We start from the raw sequence: 18,368 nt of genomic DNA, 5'->3' as shown, positions 1-18,368 counted from the left end.
CTGAGGCCACTAAAACCAAACTGCCGGCTCTTTCAATAAAGTTAATTTCTTCTTCTTCTTGATTAAGCACTTCATGCATGACACCCTCACTTAATGCTCTGGGGGCCTTTAGGTGCAATAAATGAAATGATGCCATCCACTCATTCGAATATTTCGAAATCACCCACATGATCCTGAAACCATGTTTCGGCAAGCGCAATGATTATCACAGGCCATGTATAAAGCGCGGGTCGCTAGAAATCAGATTTATTAATAACGCTTCTTTCTAGTGTTGGAATGATAATGATCAAACCTTATTGTGCGAGGATGGCTCACTGGCCTAAAGAGTAGAGGAACAGTGGATAGGGAAGTGGACAAGATGGCCAGCTGTCGAGAGGTGCTCCACAATGCAGCAAACGGAGGATTCCAGACACCATAGCAAACGCTTATAGGGTGTCAGAAAAGAGCGCGTAATCAAAGCGCGCGCCGCGTGTCACGCAAGCCAGCGAAAGAACGCGCCGGCCCCGGGGCAACTTCAACAGAGGGGGAGAGCGCATATGCCTCAACAGCCGACGTCAACAACGGAATCTAGAAGCATCTGCAAGTCACGCGTAGGCGCCGGTAACCAGAGAGAGAGAGAGCGCCTAGACACCTTCTCACCCGGCGAGTCGAGAGAGAGAGAGGAGGAAAAACTTTATTCAAAATTTCAGACAGTAGATCTGAAGGCCTTGGCCTCTAGGTGGCCTTGGTTGAGGGGACCTGCAGAGCCCAGGTCGTGAGATTTTCTTGGATGGTCTTGTCTTCTGACCTCAAGAGAGCCTCCCAGGCTTCCTCCGAGGGAGATGGCAGTAGTTTTTTCGGAGGGGGCTTGGCAGAGCATCCCCATAAGATATGATTTTGGGTGGCTAGCTGGTTCTGACCGCAATTTATAGAGGGAGCCCGAGCGCGCGCCAACAGGGTGTCACCCCCCCCCCCCCCCCCCTCGACGACGCTCCGACGGTGGCGGTCGCAGATGCGGGAATTGAGAAGATTCCCAGGCTTTGGCCATGCTACGGGATCACGACTCCAATGGGAAGGTTCGAGAACGCCTGTGGAAGCTATAAAACGTCGCGCGGGAATCAGAAGAGGGATCAGACCGCTCCGGTGAAGAGATGTAACGTGACGACTGACCGTCTGCGGAAGAAGGGGATTCCCCGGCAAGCTAGTCGACGAGTTCATCGAGCGTCTGCATTTCCGGGAGAAGTTCCTTCGTCGAGATTTGTCTCGAGCTACACCGAGATCGTCCGGCTCAAGACCAGCACGGGTGAATACGATTGGACACTTAGTGTTCCTATTCATTTTGTACTTTATGTGTTGGACTGTTAGTGCTTGTCGTTAATTATTTTCCTGTGGTTTTGTGAATACCCCTCTGAATTGTATTGTGATGTGTCTAGCCTAAGTGTGCACGTGTGTGTGTAACTGCCTTGTGTGAAGAATATATTTTGTTCTGTTTTGACAACTCTGGGCTCTGAATCGGTCTTTGGACAGCAACCGACGTTCGCTAGCGCACCAGAGAGCCCATTACTAATTGTCCTTGCTTTCGTGGGATTATTTTCGGAAGCTGATAAGTCGGCTTTTGAATTTGGTCCGGCGTCTGCGCCGCGTTCACAGGGTCTGTGATATAGGGCGTTCGGCAAAACGTTGCTTATCTTCGCCGCTCTTCGTCGTTGGCTACCTAGGCACAGCGCTTTCGTTGGAGGTCCTCAAACTTCTGGAAGCCCCAGAACCGGTGTCCAATTTTTGAAACTATTTTTGCGCAAAAAGTCACAGGCCTACGCGGTACACGCAGCACAGTCGCAGCGTAAGCTAGTGGAGTGGCTCAAGAGTAGCTCCAATTTCGGCACCACGTACAACAGGGTCTTCGCGGCAAAGTCTCTTCGCCTCATTTTGACGAGAACGATCTGAACTGTCCGCCCGGCGTCGACGGCGAGCTGTGGCTTCTAATGCTCTCTGCACAGCAGTCTGCTGAGCCCGATCAAGCCTGGTTGTAGCCGCGCACGTAGCTCTACGATTCGCTTCTTCAGCAGCGATTCGTACCTTGCGAGGAGACGCCATTACGTGTACCGAAGAGGTATCCAGAATACGTGGCACACATCTCACATCCCTTGACCCGTGGCACCGTACGTTGTTGTTGTTGTTGATGATGATGATGATCATGATTGTTTATTGGAATCTTCAAAACGCGCTGGTGACAAATAGTCACCTAGCCTGCTTGAGTGAACCAGGTCTAGTTACATGCAGCATGCAGTTGCTATATGCAACGTACATGTCGAGCACACTGTGTTTGCAGGCACCTTAACTAGATAGCGCCACCATACTGGCGGAGCCTCGGGCAGCTCGGAATCGCGTTGATTGAGCGCCTCGTCTGAATCGCATCTCGTCGTCTGCGCCTGCGCACCTTGCTTTTGCAGGTGCCTTACCTAGATGGCACCACCATACTAGTGGAGGCTCGGGTCGTCTGCGTTTGCACGCCTTGCTAGGGCGCGTTTATAGGGCATTTTTCCAGTGCCGGATAGTAAGCGCTTGCGTGGCTCATTGGTAAAGTATCCGACTCCCGCGCAGCTGGCCTGCGTTCGATCCCGGCGGCGACCGGGTACTTTTTTTTCGCATTTCCGGCGATAGCGGTTACGGTCACCAGCGGCGGCGGAGGACACCATCGCAAATTGGAATGTGCCCATAACAGCTTACGCTGTAAAAAGCTAGCCTATTGGCAACTAACCTCGGACACTGAAGCGTCAAATAAGCTGCATTTGATTAAGGCGCATCTGGGGACTTGGTATCCAATAAAGAAAATACAGCGAAATGATCGAATGTATTTTTTGTCGATGTCGAATAGGCCACACATATGACACGTTCTCACCTGTTGATGGTTTCCGTGATCATTGTGAAAATGAGGTCGTTGAGAAGCGCACGTAATACGCGGCTACCACCTAGCTGTCCGTGTAGACGTTGATATGCGTCGTATGGTCCGGTGGTTGCGTAGACACATCGCACACTGTAATCAATTTCCACATATTTGCACACCTTCCGTTATAGGCCTGTCTCATAAAACAAGAGCTAGTACGTCAGGTACACGCGTATCAAAACCTTAGCAATGGCAACAACGTCGGGTTCCACAAAAGTAATCATCTAACCGAGTTATGTAACTAACATTTAATTCACAGTGCTGGAAGTCCCTTAGAGGCTGAGATGAACTATCCTCCAAACTTTACTCGCCTTTCTCGCGCTTTGCGCTCACTTGTTCTATATATAGCATGACATAGCTGGGTGAAACAAAATAAAAATGTTTATTAAAAATAAATAATAGCCACAGTCGTGGTGCTCCCGGCGAGGTGCGTGGATTATGTTGATTGCTTCCTTCCTGGGAGTGGGGCCTTGTTTACGGTGCGGCGGTCTTCACATTTCCAACAAATTCTTTTCTTTGCTCAGGTCTCTCCTCAAATCCACGCATTATTTTCTTCTGTCTCCATACGGCGGAGGTGATTCACTTGCGTGCGGACTTCGATGCATGCAGACATGTGCGCCGTGAAAGCTGGCGGCGTCGCAAAGTGCATATTAGTTACACAACAACGAATAATGTAATGAGTACTGCGGAAAATTTCACAACGAGCAATAAAGATGCATGGTGGTGTTAACTCCTTGTAGCGAATTTTCTTTATCCACGCAATATAAAAATGCGCACGTTTTTTAGGTGTATGTGATGCCGCATTAAAACCGACTTAGCGTGGATCGTGGTCACCTTTATAAAGGTGGCCACGACCGCGCTAGGACGACAGTCTAATGCGTCCTCTCAGACACCTAAAAACGTATGCATAATAGAATGTATTAGGTACTGTTTTCGAAGAGTGATTCGTCGACTGAGCTTGGAGTGTAACAGCATGCAAAACGCTTGCAGCGCACGTGCAGCTGTGTGAGCTACCTACAGATGCATGCTACAATGTCGCAGGCACAGAAAAAATAGTCACATTTGACTTAGCGCGCCTGTTTCAAAACAACATGGCGTGCCTTGATCATCAAAGTCTCAAAATTGCTGAGATAGCAGCACCAGCGCTGTCCTATTCCGCACAGTTTGAGAGAACGAAAACAGAAAGAACATAAAAAATTAGAAATAAATAAAATTGCGCGGACTCAGCAGCGATGATTTAATGACTGCGCTGAGCAGCTTCATTGCAATATACCTCTTCACGTGGCCTAGCAACCTTATTTATTTATTTACAATACCTCAAAGGCCCCAGTGAAAGGATTTTACATGAGGGGTTGGCTATTACAGATGTGTCATTGCTACAGAATTTCTCGATCGCTGCCTTGAAGCCGGTGCTACTGGAGTGGAGCACTGTCACCGGGAACGCCATTCCGATCTTGTGATGTCTTAAAAAAAAAGTGGAGTTTCGCCCTAAAGGCGGAATATTAGTAGACCCCCATACGCCAAGCATTAGTAGAGGCCCATAAATTAGTAGACACCCATACAAAGTAAGGATAGTAACCTTATCGGCCGTATAAACTAGTAAACATAGGCATACTAACTACATTAACAAGCATGGTGTCACGCGAGCACAAGCAAATAAGAACACATCTCATTCGAAGACCGCGGAAACTCGCCGTCAAAGCGCTGGAGCGCTTTGACGGCGAGTTGAACCAATGCCGAGTGTTCACGTTGGCTCCGTGCTCACGTTGGTTTCGACGGGAATTCAGGGCGCAGGCTCCTTTCCCAAGCGTATCACCCCTGAAGGAAACCGAACGCCAGGCCGGGGTACGCTTGTACCCTTTTGAACCAGTGGGTGCCCGGCGACGGTGGGAATCGAACCCACAGCCTCCCGCAGCCGAGGCGGGCGTACACCTCAAGATCGGTACATACAGGGGTGATTGTCAAGGACGCGGAAAGCAACAAGAAAATTCGGCAGAAACTTCGAAGTGATGATTGTGGAAGTCAATGAATCAATATGGCTTTCATGAAAACGCCAATTTTTATCACTTTACTGACAATGAGTGAGTGAAATAACTTTATTGGAGGTCTGGCGAGGACGCGAACTCGTCGCGCACCCGGCTAGTCCCACGCGTCCCTCTTCAATTACTGACGTCACAATTGCTGTTCCTCAATAGAGCGTCTCACAGCCCTTAATTTTCCTGATCTACGATTTCACAGCTAACCTTTCTGCAAGGCGAGCTAATTTATGTTCACCACTGCGTTACTTAACGCGCAAATTATACTACTGATAACCACATTTTCACTAAAAATGACCCTGACAATATTAACGATTGCTCTAACATCTTGTAAATATCTCGTAATCTATACAGATGCAAAATACTCTCGCTCTCGCCTAAGCGTGTCAGTACCATACTTTTTCCCCCTCTTTATTGCTAAGCAATACGCTCATCGCTCAAGGCCTTTGTGCTTCGCTTAACTAGCCACCCAAATACAGTGGGGCGAGCACATATTTACGCTCAACATTATATCAGCAGTTCATTTTTGTAAGCACTGTTCGGGACTGGCATTACATCTTTTCAGATATCGCTCTTGTGGCGCAAGCATCAATAGAATATAACACATAAAACTGGAGAACTGCACAATTAAGGCTTATCTGCGACGCCATGTTGCTGAAAAGTGTTCATCTACCGACAGTCGGCGGTTGGCATTGAAGCGGCACCATGCGCTATATACTCTATAGGCTTAGCGGCACCATCGGCAACGTCCAACGAGATGGCAGCGACAGTGTGCAACGCTATTGTAAGGTTGCCCCGCCGTCGGCCGTCTTGCTGACGGTCGACATGCCGTTGCGGGAGCCAGATGCTTTTACTAGTATGCTTTTACTTTTACTAGATGCACTAGCATGCTTTTCCCAGCGGCAAACATTTCGTAACAGAGTTCGCGTTCGCTTCGCTGAGAGCAATAATTTCTCCCATGAAATATGAGACGACACGAGTGAGCACAATTGGAGGTTCCGTGGAGCTCGATTTTTCGTTACTTACAAGCACACAAGGATTATATAGAGACCGAAAATAACAGCGCATAAGCCAGATGTATCTCAAAGGTCTTACTTGACTCGGCACGCGAATACAAAGACGTCAAAACGTGATGTATCGCGCAGAAACAAATCCTTGCGGTAGCGCCTGGCCGACTTAGCTGGATGTGTGAAAACTTGCAGCTGTCTTGAATTCAATTACGTGCCCCTATACACAATCTCCTGCCATGTGCTGCAAGGTCTGGCACTTGCACGAAGTAAAAGATGTTTGATTCCGTTTACTTACTTCGAAAGCATGCCGTTGTTGCACACTTATTGAATTTTAAGCAATCCTTACAAACTTCTGAAAGTCTTTAGAAATAAATAATGCTGTGCAGACCTGCACAGTCAGATAGAGTGAAGAGCGGGAGGAATGAAGGATAAAGAAGGAAGATAGGAGAATTAACAGAATAAAATTCTCCATTCTGGAGCCGTGTTTGTATTGATCTGACCTGTGGTTTCGTAGTGATCGTTCAATATACCAGGATTCTTTCTAGAAGTAGGAGTACGCTAACATGTGAACCAAACGGGGAAGGGAACAAAAGATGAAAACCGCGCGGCGTGTTAAGAACGCAATGTGGTGAAAATTATTGGTTCACTTGGAATATGGCGTCTCTGATAGCAAGATTGTGGATTTTGGACGTTAACCACAAAATTGTTACTTAAAAATGGCGATAAATGTGTTTCAGTTCGGAAACTATTCGTCTGTGAATAAATAACACCCGCGCTAGGCAATGGTAAACATGGAGAGAGAAATCTGGCCTCTAATGTGTTTTCTCATGTTGGAGCTTCTGCTGCTCGCGATAGTGCCTCCAGTAGAAGCCGCATATACGCGTTTACATTACCGAGGGGCGATCCACATCTTTAGGACGACCTTACGAGCCGAGAAGGACGAAATATTTTAATAAAAAAAAAAGGTTTCGTTATCGTAAATCTAAACGCGAGCAGAGAAACAAAACTGAGCGGATCACGTGCTACGCATAACTGCATGGAAGTAGAACGTAGAATCGTCCTTCAGCGGCTTCCCCAAACAACGGGAAAGAATACTAAATTTGTCTTTGACGGATGAATACTCTTGATGTGTGTAATTGAATCGGACATGTCAGTATTTAACGAGCAATTTACTACTTGATGATTTTGTCTCTGTCATTATATTTAGGTAGGGTACACGTGCTTAGCAACTAACTCTTGAATTAAATTTGGGTTTCCTGTAGGAACCAGAGTCTTTACGAAAAGGGTTCTACGCCTGTACATCACGTTCCTCCAAGACACCGAATTTATGGGCGTTTGTTGGAACACCCGCAATAATAGAGGGGACCCTCAGGGCCTATCAAGAGGAGTCTTTAGCTTGAGCCCAACTCCGACGCCGCTTATTAAAATAAATGTAAAACGCATAAACGCTCTTCTGAGGTAACCACTGGGCCGATCTAATGAAATTTGTTGCATTTGAGAAAGAAAAGAAGTTAAATTCTAGTGACTGTTTGAAGCGGAATTTCGACTTCGGGCTTAAAATGTTTAAAAGGAATTTGCCAAAATTGCTAACTTCGAAGAAAATAGAAGTTCAAAGTTTAGAAGTTCGTAGCAATGCACCAAAAAAGGATAACGCATTTCTGTAAGCGTTATACGGTACAGCATGCAAAGCGGACAAATTTGATCTGTCAATTTATATCTTACCGTGAATTTGTTACATTCTTTACAAGGGTTTCGCAAACGCTCTACTGACATATTGGTGGTTTATTTGAGAGTCACTTCACTCATCCTCAATCTGACACAAGAAGCTGTGGCCAAAACTGGCCACTTTCGCCCAGTTGTCAATCTCACATCAACCTCACCTGGTTTTGTAATGTTGAGGTCAAATGGAGGTTGATGCCGGTCTCGTGTCGCCATAACCTCGTGAGCTAAGTGGCTCGCCTTCTCGCGGCACCAGTGCGACCTGGTTTTCTTATTGTAAGCTCATTTGACAAATGACGTTTTCGCCGAGTCACCTGTCGCATTTTTTTGTCGAAGAAATGATAATTCAGTGTACACACTCCGGCCCTCGACCACGTTCCCACGGAGAAGTTTGCGGGTGGTCTAGGGTGGCACATTCGTTATGCAAAACTCTCGCTCAATGTAGTTGTATAAGCAATGGTGGTAAGCAATCTTATTTTTTTGCTAATTTTGCCTGTCATCTGCCTGTTTTGCAGAAATGCCCGGAACTTACATATACAATGTACTTTCTGGCTCAAAAGAGCTTGTGTTCTCACGTAGATTCCCAAGAAGAAACATTCTATTTGGGCCTATATTTTGGACTATAGGTACGCCGATTTCTTTTACCAGTTTTGAGAGTGCTATCGCCACTTGTTGCTCTATACTTATCTGCTGCTCTGACACTTGCAGTTCGTGCTCAAAGACGCAATGAGAGTCTAAAATAAGAAAACTACAGGCAGGTTTAGTGACATTCTCGTACTTTTTCTTCTGCTCTACTCAGCGAGATCACGGATTACGAAGAGTACGGCCGCTACTCGTCCGTGGTCTACCGCTTCGTCCTGGAGAGGCGCAACCTGTTCCAGCACTTCACGCTTCTTATTCCCACTGTGGGCGTCGTGGTGCTAAGCCTACTGACGCTGTGGCTGCCGCCGCTCTCGGACCGACGGTTCACAGTATCAGGAGTCGCGTTTCTGGTGTCGCTGCTGCTGCTGCACCGGGCCGACGACGCGGCAGCGGGTCCAACCAAGTGCCGAAAATCGGTGAGGACAGCGCCCATTATTTTCGTCTTTGTGTATCCTCCAAAGTTAGAATTGTCAAAATTGGCTCGAGACCATTAATTATTGGTGCAGAGAGAAAGCGCTCTTTCGATCACATGCTCTGGCTGTACCCAACCATAGAAAACTCTATACTTGCCACAAAGGAACAGTGTGAGGAGTTCCTAAGAAGCGACCACCACCACATCCAACTCCAGGAAGTCCAGAGGGCCCACGACATCGCAACGGAACTTCGCCTCCCGGTGCCATCGTGGGCGGAGCCACCGACTTGACCTGAGGGAGCCTTCGGCTCCCCCTGGCCAGTTTCTCAGTACCAATAAAAGTTCTTGTCACTGTCACTGTCAGAGAGAAAGCGACAGTTTAACGGCATCTGGAGACGTTATCCTAGCGACATGCTTGACACTTGAAGTGAGATGATGATGATGATGATGATGATGATGATGATGATGATGATGATGATGATGATGCTGATGATGATGATGATGTGTGCTTTTCTGTGGCGCAAGGGCCAGGTATGGCAAAAGAGCGCCATGACTGATAATGCTGTGTTAAGCGCTGATTGATTAGTTGCGATGATAGGATGTAACATGGCTGTAAAGTGGCCTAAAATCAATCGCTATCGTAGAAGCGTAAAACGATATATAGTATAAAATTATGACAGTGATATGTGGAGTGTTCTATGGGCACAGTACGAATGACAAGTGATCATGAGGCTAAAATGCAAGAATATGGAAATAGCACGTATGCCTCCTTAAGGCCTTTGAGCCCAAAGGCTGGGAGGCAGGTGCTTTCTTTAATGCAGCTACCACAGCAGAAACCTCTGTTAAGAGGCCGTGCTACGGGTTTCCTGGGGCTATAACATGAAAAATGTGTACATCTTTTAAAAATTCGAACACGGATTGATATTTAAAGAGAGTTTCTATACCTAAGATCATTAGAGGACGAAGTGGAATTTGCTGTCGGTGTGGTAATAGAAAATGCTTTTTCCTATTAGCGCTTAATTCAGTGCATTGCAGCAGGATGTGAAGCACGGTAAGTGGCTCACCACATTTATTACACGTGGGGTGGATCACCACCGGACAAGAGGTAAGCGTGTGTACTGTATGTGTGTCCTATCCTAAGTCTGCAAAGTGTTACTTCTGCGCGGCGGTTCTTTGATACCGGCGGCCAGTTGCCAAGACACGGCTTGATAACGTGTAGTTTATTTTCTGTTTCTTTATCCCACAACCGCTGCCAGTAAGCCCTGAGCTTTTTCTTTAGGGCGGGCTTGATGTCCATTACAGGGACAGTCGTGGAAGAGTTGGCAACGTTCGCGTGGATGTGGCTAGCTGGTCAGCCAATACGTTTCCTTCAATCTCTCGGTGCCCCGGCACCTAGCACACCACGATATGTTGCTTGGACGCATAGGTGGTGCATAGTACTGAGTAAAGGGATAGAATTACAGTGTTTTTATATTTTTTCACAGTTCTTAAAGCGTTGACGACGCTCAAAGAGTCTGTGTATACAACTGCCTTTGGCATATTAAATTCTTTAATGTGTTTAACGGCGGCCAATATCGCGTGGGCCTCTGCTGTGAAAATACTTGTGTTAGGGTGCAGAACACCGGCGTCCGAAAATGATGGACCGACCGCTGCGTAAGACACGCCGGAATTACACTTCGATGCATCTGTAAAAAATTCAGGAGAGGAGTATTTGTGCTGGAGTTCGATGAAGTACATTCGAATATGCGCGACAGGTGCGCGCTTTGTAATAGCTACGAATCAAGTGTCACAGTGTATAAGTTGCCACTGCCACGGCGGGGGCCGTATAGCAGGGGGCATAAGGTGGTATTGAAACAGTGGAACTCTTGTTTCTTCAGGTATGTCTCTAACACGCAGTGAGAAAGGCTGTGCCACTCTGGGCCGGTTTCGAAAAAGTTGAGAACTGGACAAATCATTTATGGTGGAATGCGCGGCCTGCTCACTGTTTGCGTTCACTCTCAGAAAATACATGAAAGACGAATATGTTCTCTGCAGATGAAGTGCCCACTCATCCGATTCAACGTAAAGGCTTTCCACTGGGCTTGTTCTAAAGGCGCCTGTGGACAGGCGAATGCCTAAGTGATGAACAGGGTCCAGCATCTTCAGAGCAGTTGGAGTAGCTGACTGGTAAACTATGGCTCCATAGTCTAGTCGTGTGCGTACGAGGCTTTTATACAAGTTCATAAGACATTTTCTATCACTGCCCCAGGTTGTGCGCGACAGCACCTTTAAGATATTCATTGTTTTCATACGCTTGTTTTTAAGATACTTTATGTGCTGTACAAAGGTTAATTTTGCGTCTAAAATTATGCCTAAAAATTTATGTTCCCTGTTTACAGGCAGACGCTCACCATGCAACACAATTTCAGGATCAGGGTGCAGGCCTCTTTTTCTAGAGAAAACTACACAGGTGATTTTTTGTGGGTTCGGTCTGAACCCGTTCTCATCAGCCCATTTGGAGACCTTGTTGAGACCAAGCTGGACCTTTCGCTCACAGATTGCGAGAGAACTTGATTGAAATCCAATCTGCACATCGTCAACATATGTTGAATAGAAGATGTTACGTGGTATGTATAGGCGAAGAAAATTCATTTTTTACTATAAAGAGCGTGCAGATGTGCACCCCGCCCTGCGGCACTCCAGTTTCCTGTAGAAATTTCCGTGACAACACATTGCCCACTCGAACGCGGAATGCGCGATTAGACAGATAACTTTCGATAACATTGAACATATTACCACGCATACCTAAGTGTGAAAGGTCTCTCAATATCCCAAACCGCCACGTAGTATCATAGGCTTTCTCCATGTTGAAGAATACAGATAAGAAAAAATGCTTATGAACGAAAGCTTCACGGATACGTGCCTCGATACGTATGTGGTGGTCACTGGTGGATCGGCCTTCCCGAAATCCGCACTGGTATTTTTCGAGCAATTTGTTTGATTCGAGAAAGTGTAGTAGGCGACAGTTAATCATTTTTTCAAATACTTTGCAGAGGCAGCTTGTTAACGCTATAGGTCTGTAACTTGATACAGAGGAAGGATCCTTTCCATGCTTCAGAATTGGAATTATAATAGCCTCCTTCCAAACAGAGGGGATCTCACCGGAAAACCATATAACGTTGTAAAGGGAAAGGAGGGTTTTTTGTGTTTCTGAGGGTAGTTGTTTCAGCATATCATATATTATGCGGTCTGAACCTGGGGTGGATGTATTACAACAGTTCAGTGCTGCCTGCAGTTCTGCTATGCAGAATGGTTTGTTGTACGCCTCGCATCTTGCACATTTTCTTTCTAACTTTTGTTGTTCTACTCGGGTTTTGTACTTTCGGAAGGTTTCGAAGTAGTGTGAGGAGCTCTATATGTGTTCAAAATGTGCACCAATAATGTTTGCTTGATCTTCCAGGCTTTCTCCGTGGCTGTTTACTAAAGGCAGGGAATACGTTTGTTGCCCGTTAACTTTCTTCACTCTATTCCAGACTTTTCTTTCATCTGTGTACGAGTTTATGCTTGATATAAACTTTGCCCAACTCTCTCGTCTTGTCGACGCGTTCTCCTTGCCTGTGATTTGACATGCTTTCCAGGTTTTCTGCTGTTGGAGAATCGCGAAACAGCGCCCACGCTTTGTTCTGGTTCCTCCGTGATTGCCTACATACATCGTTCCACCAGGGAACACGCCGCTTGGAGCCCATGCCGCTCGCTTGAGTAATACATTTACGGGCGGCATCAAGTATAAAAGCTGTAAAATTTGTAACCGCATCATCTATGGTTAGACCGGACATCTCAGTCCACGTCATGTGAGTAAGAGTTCGGTAGCGTTCCCAATCGGCTGAGTCAACCTTCCACCGAGGGACCTGCGAGGGAAGTTGATCTTGCTTCGGCGTACTCAGGATTATTGGGAAGTGGTCACTCCCATACGGGTTATTAAGCACATTCTATTTAAAATAGGGCAAAAGCGTCGGCGATAAAATGCTAAGATCTATGGCAGAGTATGACTTGTTAGCCAGGTTAAAATACGTAGGCTCCTTCGTATTCAAGAGACATGCTCCAGAGGAAAAAAAAAACAGCTGTTCAATAACGCCACCTCGCGCATCACAGTGTGAATCGCCCCACAAACTACTGTGTGCATTAAAATCACCAAGAATCAGATATGTCTCTGCGAGCTATTAATGATTCTAGGTCACGTCTGTGAAGCTGATAATGTGGTGGTATATACAATGAGCAGATGGTCATGAGTTTATTTAAAAGAACGGCTCGAACGGCCACTGCCTCAAGGGCCGTTTGGAGCTTCAAATGCTGACACGCTATACTTCTATCAGCAATGATGGCTACACCGCCAGATGATGCGACAGCATCCTCGTGGTCTTTCCGGAAAGTCATGTATTGTCGGAGGAAGTTGGTGTGTTTGGAAGATAGATGTGTTTCTTGCACACACAGCACTTTAGGATTAAACTTAGAGAATTTCTTGGACGTCATCTAGATTTCTTAATGGTCCTCTAATATTCCACTGTATGATGTTGTCCATGTTGAAAAAAAAAATTTGCTGTGTGTCTCAAAAGAGAGGAGAGTGACTTACTTTACAGAGCCTTTGTTAGGCCCTGTAGTTGGTGTTTTGTCTTTTTTGGAGCGGTCAAGAGAACCTCGCCGCTCCATCGACGCTACTAGCGCCGTTTGGCTTGGACTGGTGTCCATAGCCTCTTGCGAGGCACTGGACACCCGCTCCAGAGAGCGATGTGTGCGTCGCGTAGACTTCATCTCGAGCGACGAAGTCTTCACCCCCATCGGACCGGAGGTCGACAGGACCCCTGTGGCCTCTGCGATGCCCTGGCTGTTGCCGGAGCTTGTAGAGGCCACTGGTGTGGACAATTTGAGAGATGGCAGGGCAGCGTTGGCTGCTCCCACCTTAGGGGCGGGTGGCGTTAGCCTCGGCACGCTAGGCGTGGTCCGGGCTGCCGCCAGATGCCGTTGTGGTGCCGCCCCCCGTTGCACCACTTCGGCGAAAGATGTTTTGAGCATGAATAACGAGGAGATACGTTGTCGTGCTTCACGGAATGTTATGTTCTCCTTCACTTTTACAGTAATTATTTCTTTTTCTTCCTTCCAGGCTGGACAAGCTCTGGAGTATGCAGGGTGACTGCCGTCGCAGTTCGCACAATGTACCTCGTCATTATTGCAATCGTCAGAAGAGTGACCGGTTGTGCCGCACTTTGCGCACATAAGCTGCCTTCGGCAGCTCTGGGATGCATGAGCAAATCTTTGGCATTTGAAGCAACGTCGCGGGTTCGGAATGTAAGGTCGAACATGAAGTTTTACGTAGCCGGTTTCAAGAGTCTCGGGTATAGTAGTTGAACTGAAAGTGAGTATTAAATGCTTTGTTCGGATTTCGTTGTCATTCCGTCTGATTGTGATGCGCTGCACATGGTCCTTCCATCCATCCAGGAGTTCTTCTTCATTCGATGTCATTAAGTATTCGTCTGATACTACGCCTTTGATTGTGTTCATAGTTCGATGTGCGCTCACAGAAACAGGGATGTTACCAAAGGCTACGAGGTGTGCGAGTCTGTTGTATTGTTCTTTGTCTTTTAGTTCGAGGAGCAAATCTCCACTTGCCATCTTTGTTACCTTAAAACCAGCTCCAATGGTCTCTTTTAGGCACTTGGCCACAAGAAATGGTGAAATTGCTCTAGCTTTTGTTGATTGTTCACAGTGAAGGACGTGGAATTTCGGGAAAGGTTCTTTGTTTTTGGGACAGAATAGCGAGGTTGCGTCGGTGCGTACCCTTTTCGAGGCACGATCGGTTGATAAGGGGTTCGAGGATCCCATGGAAAGAAATTTATTCGGCAACGGCGTCTGCCACCCACCCCGGAAATCAACAAGGGGACGTGGCAGAACATGAAAACAAGTCTGCACAGCGCCAGCAGTATGCCGCTACTATAACCCAATATGGTATACCCAAGGTAGGACAGCCACACCAGGTTAACCCTTGCCACCAGGAAAAGTCGAAGTGAATGGAAAGATGAGAGGACAGGAAAGATTAAAAGTGGAAGGGAAAGACGAAGATGAGGGTAGAGAGAGATAGGAAAATGCGACTACCGGTTTCCCCCGGGCGGGTCAGTCCGGGGGTGCCGTCTACGTGAAGCAGAGGCCAAAGAGGTGTGTTGCCTCAACCGAGGGGCCTTAAAGGTCCAAACACTCGGCATTGGCTCAACCCCCAGGATCCCCTTTTCCCCGGACACGGCTAAGCCGCGCACGGTTACACGCGGAGCTTCCAACCCTCGTGTGCTCGGGTACGTGGTGTCGCAACACACCAAACGCCTGCTGACGCAGACGCCCCTGCGGGATTGAAGTGAGATGATGAGGTATGAATGAAAGGAAGTGAATTAATAAGAAGAGAAAAAGAAGGCCAGAACTTGGAACCCTGTAACTTTGTAAGCGTTGTGGAGATTTTGATGTCTCGACAGCTGCGAATGCATGCGTCACAGGCGACCTTGCGCAATCTCGTTTATCAAAGCGACGTTTCTATGTTTCGTAACTCTTTCAAACTTGTTACAGTTTGTAAGAGCGTGTACACGGTTACATTTATTTATTTATTTTTATTTATTGATTGATACTGCGAACTTATACAAGACCTTAGCAGGGTGGGCATAGAATATACAAGTAAAGATCCGTTGGAAACAGCCAACGCCCAGCCAATGCTAACGTACTCTCACTCTCAACATCCCTGGAGTTTTTCTGTGCTTCTATGGTGGGTGAATTAAGTCCGCCTATAATGCTGTAAAAAAAAAGCATGACCGATGGTGGGATCGACATTCTGTATTCAAGCACAGTATCCCAATGCTCAACCATTAGGCCTTTCGTACCAAGGTCGGTCGCTCGGTGAATTGTCTGGCACCTGCATTATGTGCCAATTTCTCACAGTAGTCCCTTGGGGCAGCTATAGTGCTTTTAGACGCTGTGTTAAACTGCACCGCCTCGGGGATCGACCCATATTTTTCGTCAGAGGAACGTGATCAGTCGAAATTGGAGGACGTCCGCCTATAATGCTACCGCATTGAAACTCTCACATTAATACGTAGACGCGCGCAAAATGCTCAACCACAAAATTTATTTACAGACTCTCATTGAGGCGACTGCTTTGCTGGTATGTGTGGCATGTGGCTTATGAATTTCATCACGTGACAAATGGCTTAGCCAAACGTACCCCGCCAACTGGCAGCTGACCCTGCCAGTGTACCAGTGGTACCCGCAATTGGCCTTTGACACAAAATAAGATGAACTGATTAGATATATAAAATATGGCCGGACACCGCGGCTTAGTGGATAAATGGTGTCGTGCTGCTGAGCATGACGACGTGGGTTCTATTCCCAGCCACAGTGACCACATTTCGTTAGAGAACCCTCGGTGGTGAACTTTGATCCACAGGCCTCCACTACGACATCCCTCATAATCCGCTTTGCACTTTGGGGACATTGGATGAAATTTAAGTTTATGCGAGGTCGGCGTGGTTGGTGCAGGTCGAAGGGTAGTTGAGACGGCTTGGAAGATAGAGGCACAACTTTTCGTTCGGTAAATGGCTTCGTTCGGATGACGGTTATGATTATGTTGATGAAGATGATGTTGATGATACTGAGCTCCTCAACGTTTATCTCACTCTCTTGCAGCCATTGTTCCGAGCACCAACGTGTTGATAAACGCGCTGACCATCGTCGCCACCGTTGCCAACATGAACCTCGTCAGGTTACTGCCGAAGATCCGGGCGGTACCACCAGTTCTCGGCCAGGTGGCGGGTTTCATCGCGATTGGTGTGCCCTTGGTGTGCCCCGGTCCGAAAGCCTCATCTGAAAGCACTGCAGGCGCCGTGGACGACATCGCAAGCGCTGTGACCCGGGCACTCGATCGCGTACTCTTCGTGGCCTGTTTGGTCACATTCACCGCCATCATAGTAGTTTGAAACGGACTTCGCAGAAAGATTTGCCGACGTTGACAGTGACACAGCGCCAACTGCCTGTGAAGACTCAAGAGTTAATGGAAATGAAAACTCCGTGTTAATAATTACGTCACTTAAGCGACTAAGACAGCCTCGTGAAGCGGGAAAATAAAATTATGCGGAAACCATCGACGATTATTGTCAATGTAAGCGAATAGCCGAACACTTTTAGAAAACTATTAACTTTGCTAAAAAAACGATGCGCCTGACGAGGTATATTTGTTGCGGTGAGGTTATTTACGTAGCAGTTGTTTCTTTGCGTAATGCCGCAGAGAACAGAGCCGTTAACCAGCGCATCTGTGGCGTAGTATAAGGGGCTGCACACACAAGCCGATTCCTGATATGTGTGTTGTCTCCGGCGGCGGAAGCGCCGGCATGGAAGGCTGCTACCATCCATACACCTCTGTCGGAGCCGCCGCCGGGAGAGAGGTCGGCGGGTGAAGAGGAGGGCTGTCCTTCACAAGCATTCCAGCACAGCTCCTAATTATTCAAACCTTCAGACACCCTCAAGTTCTAGCGCGACAGAAGGTGAGTCTCAAAGTGCTATAACAGTTGAAGTTCGTTGACGAACGTCAAACCCGCCACTCAGTGGCGCGAGAGCAGGCGCCTTTTGCATCCGCGCCTTGGTATTGGCGTTGAAGCTATCCAAAAAAATTGGAAGACGCTTCGCCTTTAAGAGTGGAACAGGATAACGTTATCGGGCTCCATTCGCATCACGTTTTAGGGGCGAAGCACCTTAGGGCCGAGCCTTGTCCCCCCCTCGTCGTCAGTAGCTCTGGTTTGCATGGAGTCCGCTAGGGGCGCTGCGGTGCACAAGGGCTATATATATATATATATATATATATATATATATATATATATATATATATATAACGCCCGCGAATTCACGCAGAATTGCCGCACGACTGGCCGCTCGAGGAACTTTGCGTGTATTCGCGGCCGTATTTCATGCTCGGAAGAAACACTTTTATGCAGCACGTATTCAGTAGAAAGCTGTATCGGGAGTTTTTCATGTTGCTCTACATCTTTCTCACTGGTACTTTGATAATTAGGACAGTACTTCTCGAGTGCGATAATTAATTACAATTAATTAAATCTCAGTAACAAAAAAATACTGGAGGCTGCTCTACTGTACTGGAAACAATACGTACTAGGTTCGCTTCGCGTAACGCCGTTCCTCTTTTTTAAAATCGTGCTGCGTGATAGCTGGGACACCCTGTATATATATCCTACTGTGACACAAATACCGCTATGGGACATAATCGCTTTTCAAGGAGGTTTTTATTGTCTACTGTTACGTTACGAAGATGAAAATCAATTATAAAAATTGTGATACCACGGTTAAATGCTAAAACCGCATCTCCATGTATACGAAAAAAAAAAGACTATCTCCATGATCTCCTCATTTTTGTTATGGTAAAAACTGCATTTCATTGCCTAAACGCACAGATGAAGATGGAACTACGTGTAGTACGTTGCAATGTTGCTGCCGTGTCCGTATTTTCACGCAATCACGGCAATTTTGAAACACACCTCAAGGTTGCTTTCGGCCGTCTTGGACGACACAGAGGTCTAGATCAATTCAGTGTCAAATTCATGGAAAGT

At 47.0% G+C, this 18,368-nt stretch overlaps 1 protein-coding gene across 2 annotated transcripts in view; it reads left to right on the top strand.

Annotated features, from left to right (window-relative positions):
• LOC119431251 (neuronal acetylcholine receptor subunit beta-3-like) overlaps positions 1–16,761 on the top strand; it is a 280,609-nt gene extending 263,848 nt beyond the window's left edge. Inside the window, exon 9 of one of the 2 annotated variants that reach the window (XM_049656973.1) lies at positions 16,557–16,761. In XM_049656973.1, coding sequence (XP_049512930.1) covers positions 16,557–16,727 — 171 coding nt within the window. In that variant the 3' untranslated portion in view covers positions 16,728–16,761. Of the gene's footprint in view, positions 1–8,487; positions 9,083–16,556 lie in introns of those variants that run through there. The other variant, XM_049656975.1, reaches the window with a different exon arrangement.
• The last annotated feature ends 1,607 nt before the right edge of the window (positions 16,762–18,368 follow it).

Source organism: Dermacentor silvarum, chromosome 10 (assembly GCF_013339745.2).
Source record: "Dermacentor silvarum isolate Dsil-2018 chromosome 10, BIME_Dsil_1.4, whole genome shotgun sequence".
NCBI classification, from domain to species: Eukaryota; Metazoa; Arthropoda; class Arachnida; order Ixodida; family Ixodidae; genus Dermacentor; species Dermacentor silvarum.
This window is presented reverse-complemented; position numbering and strand designations above follow the sequence as displayed.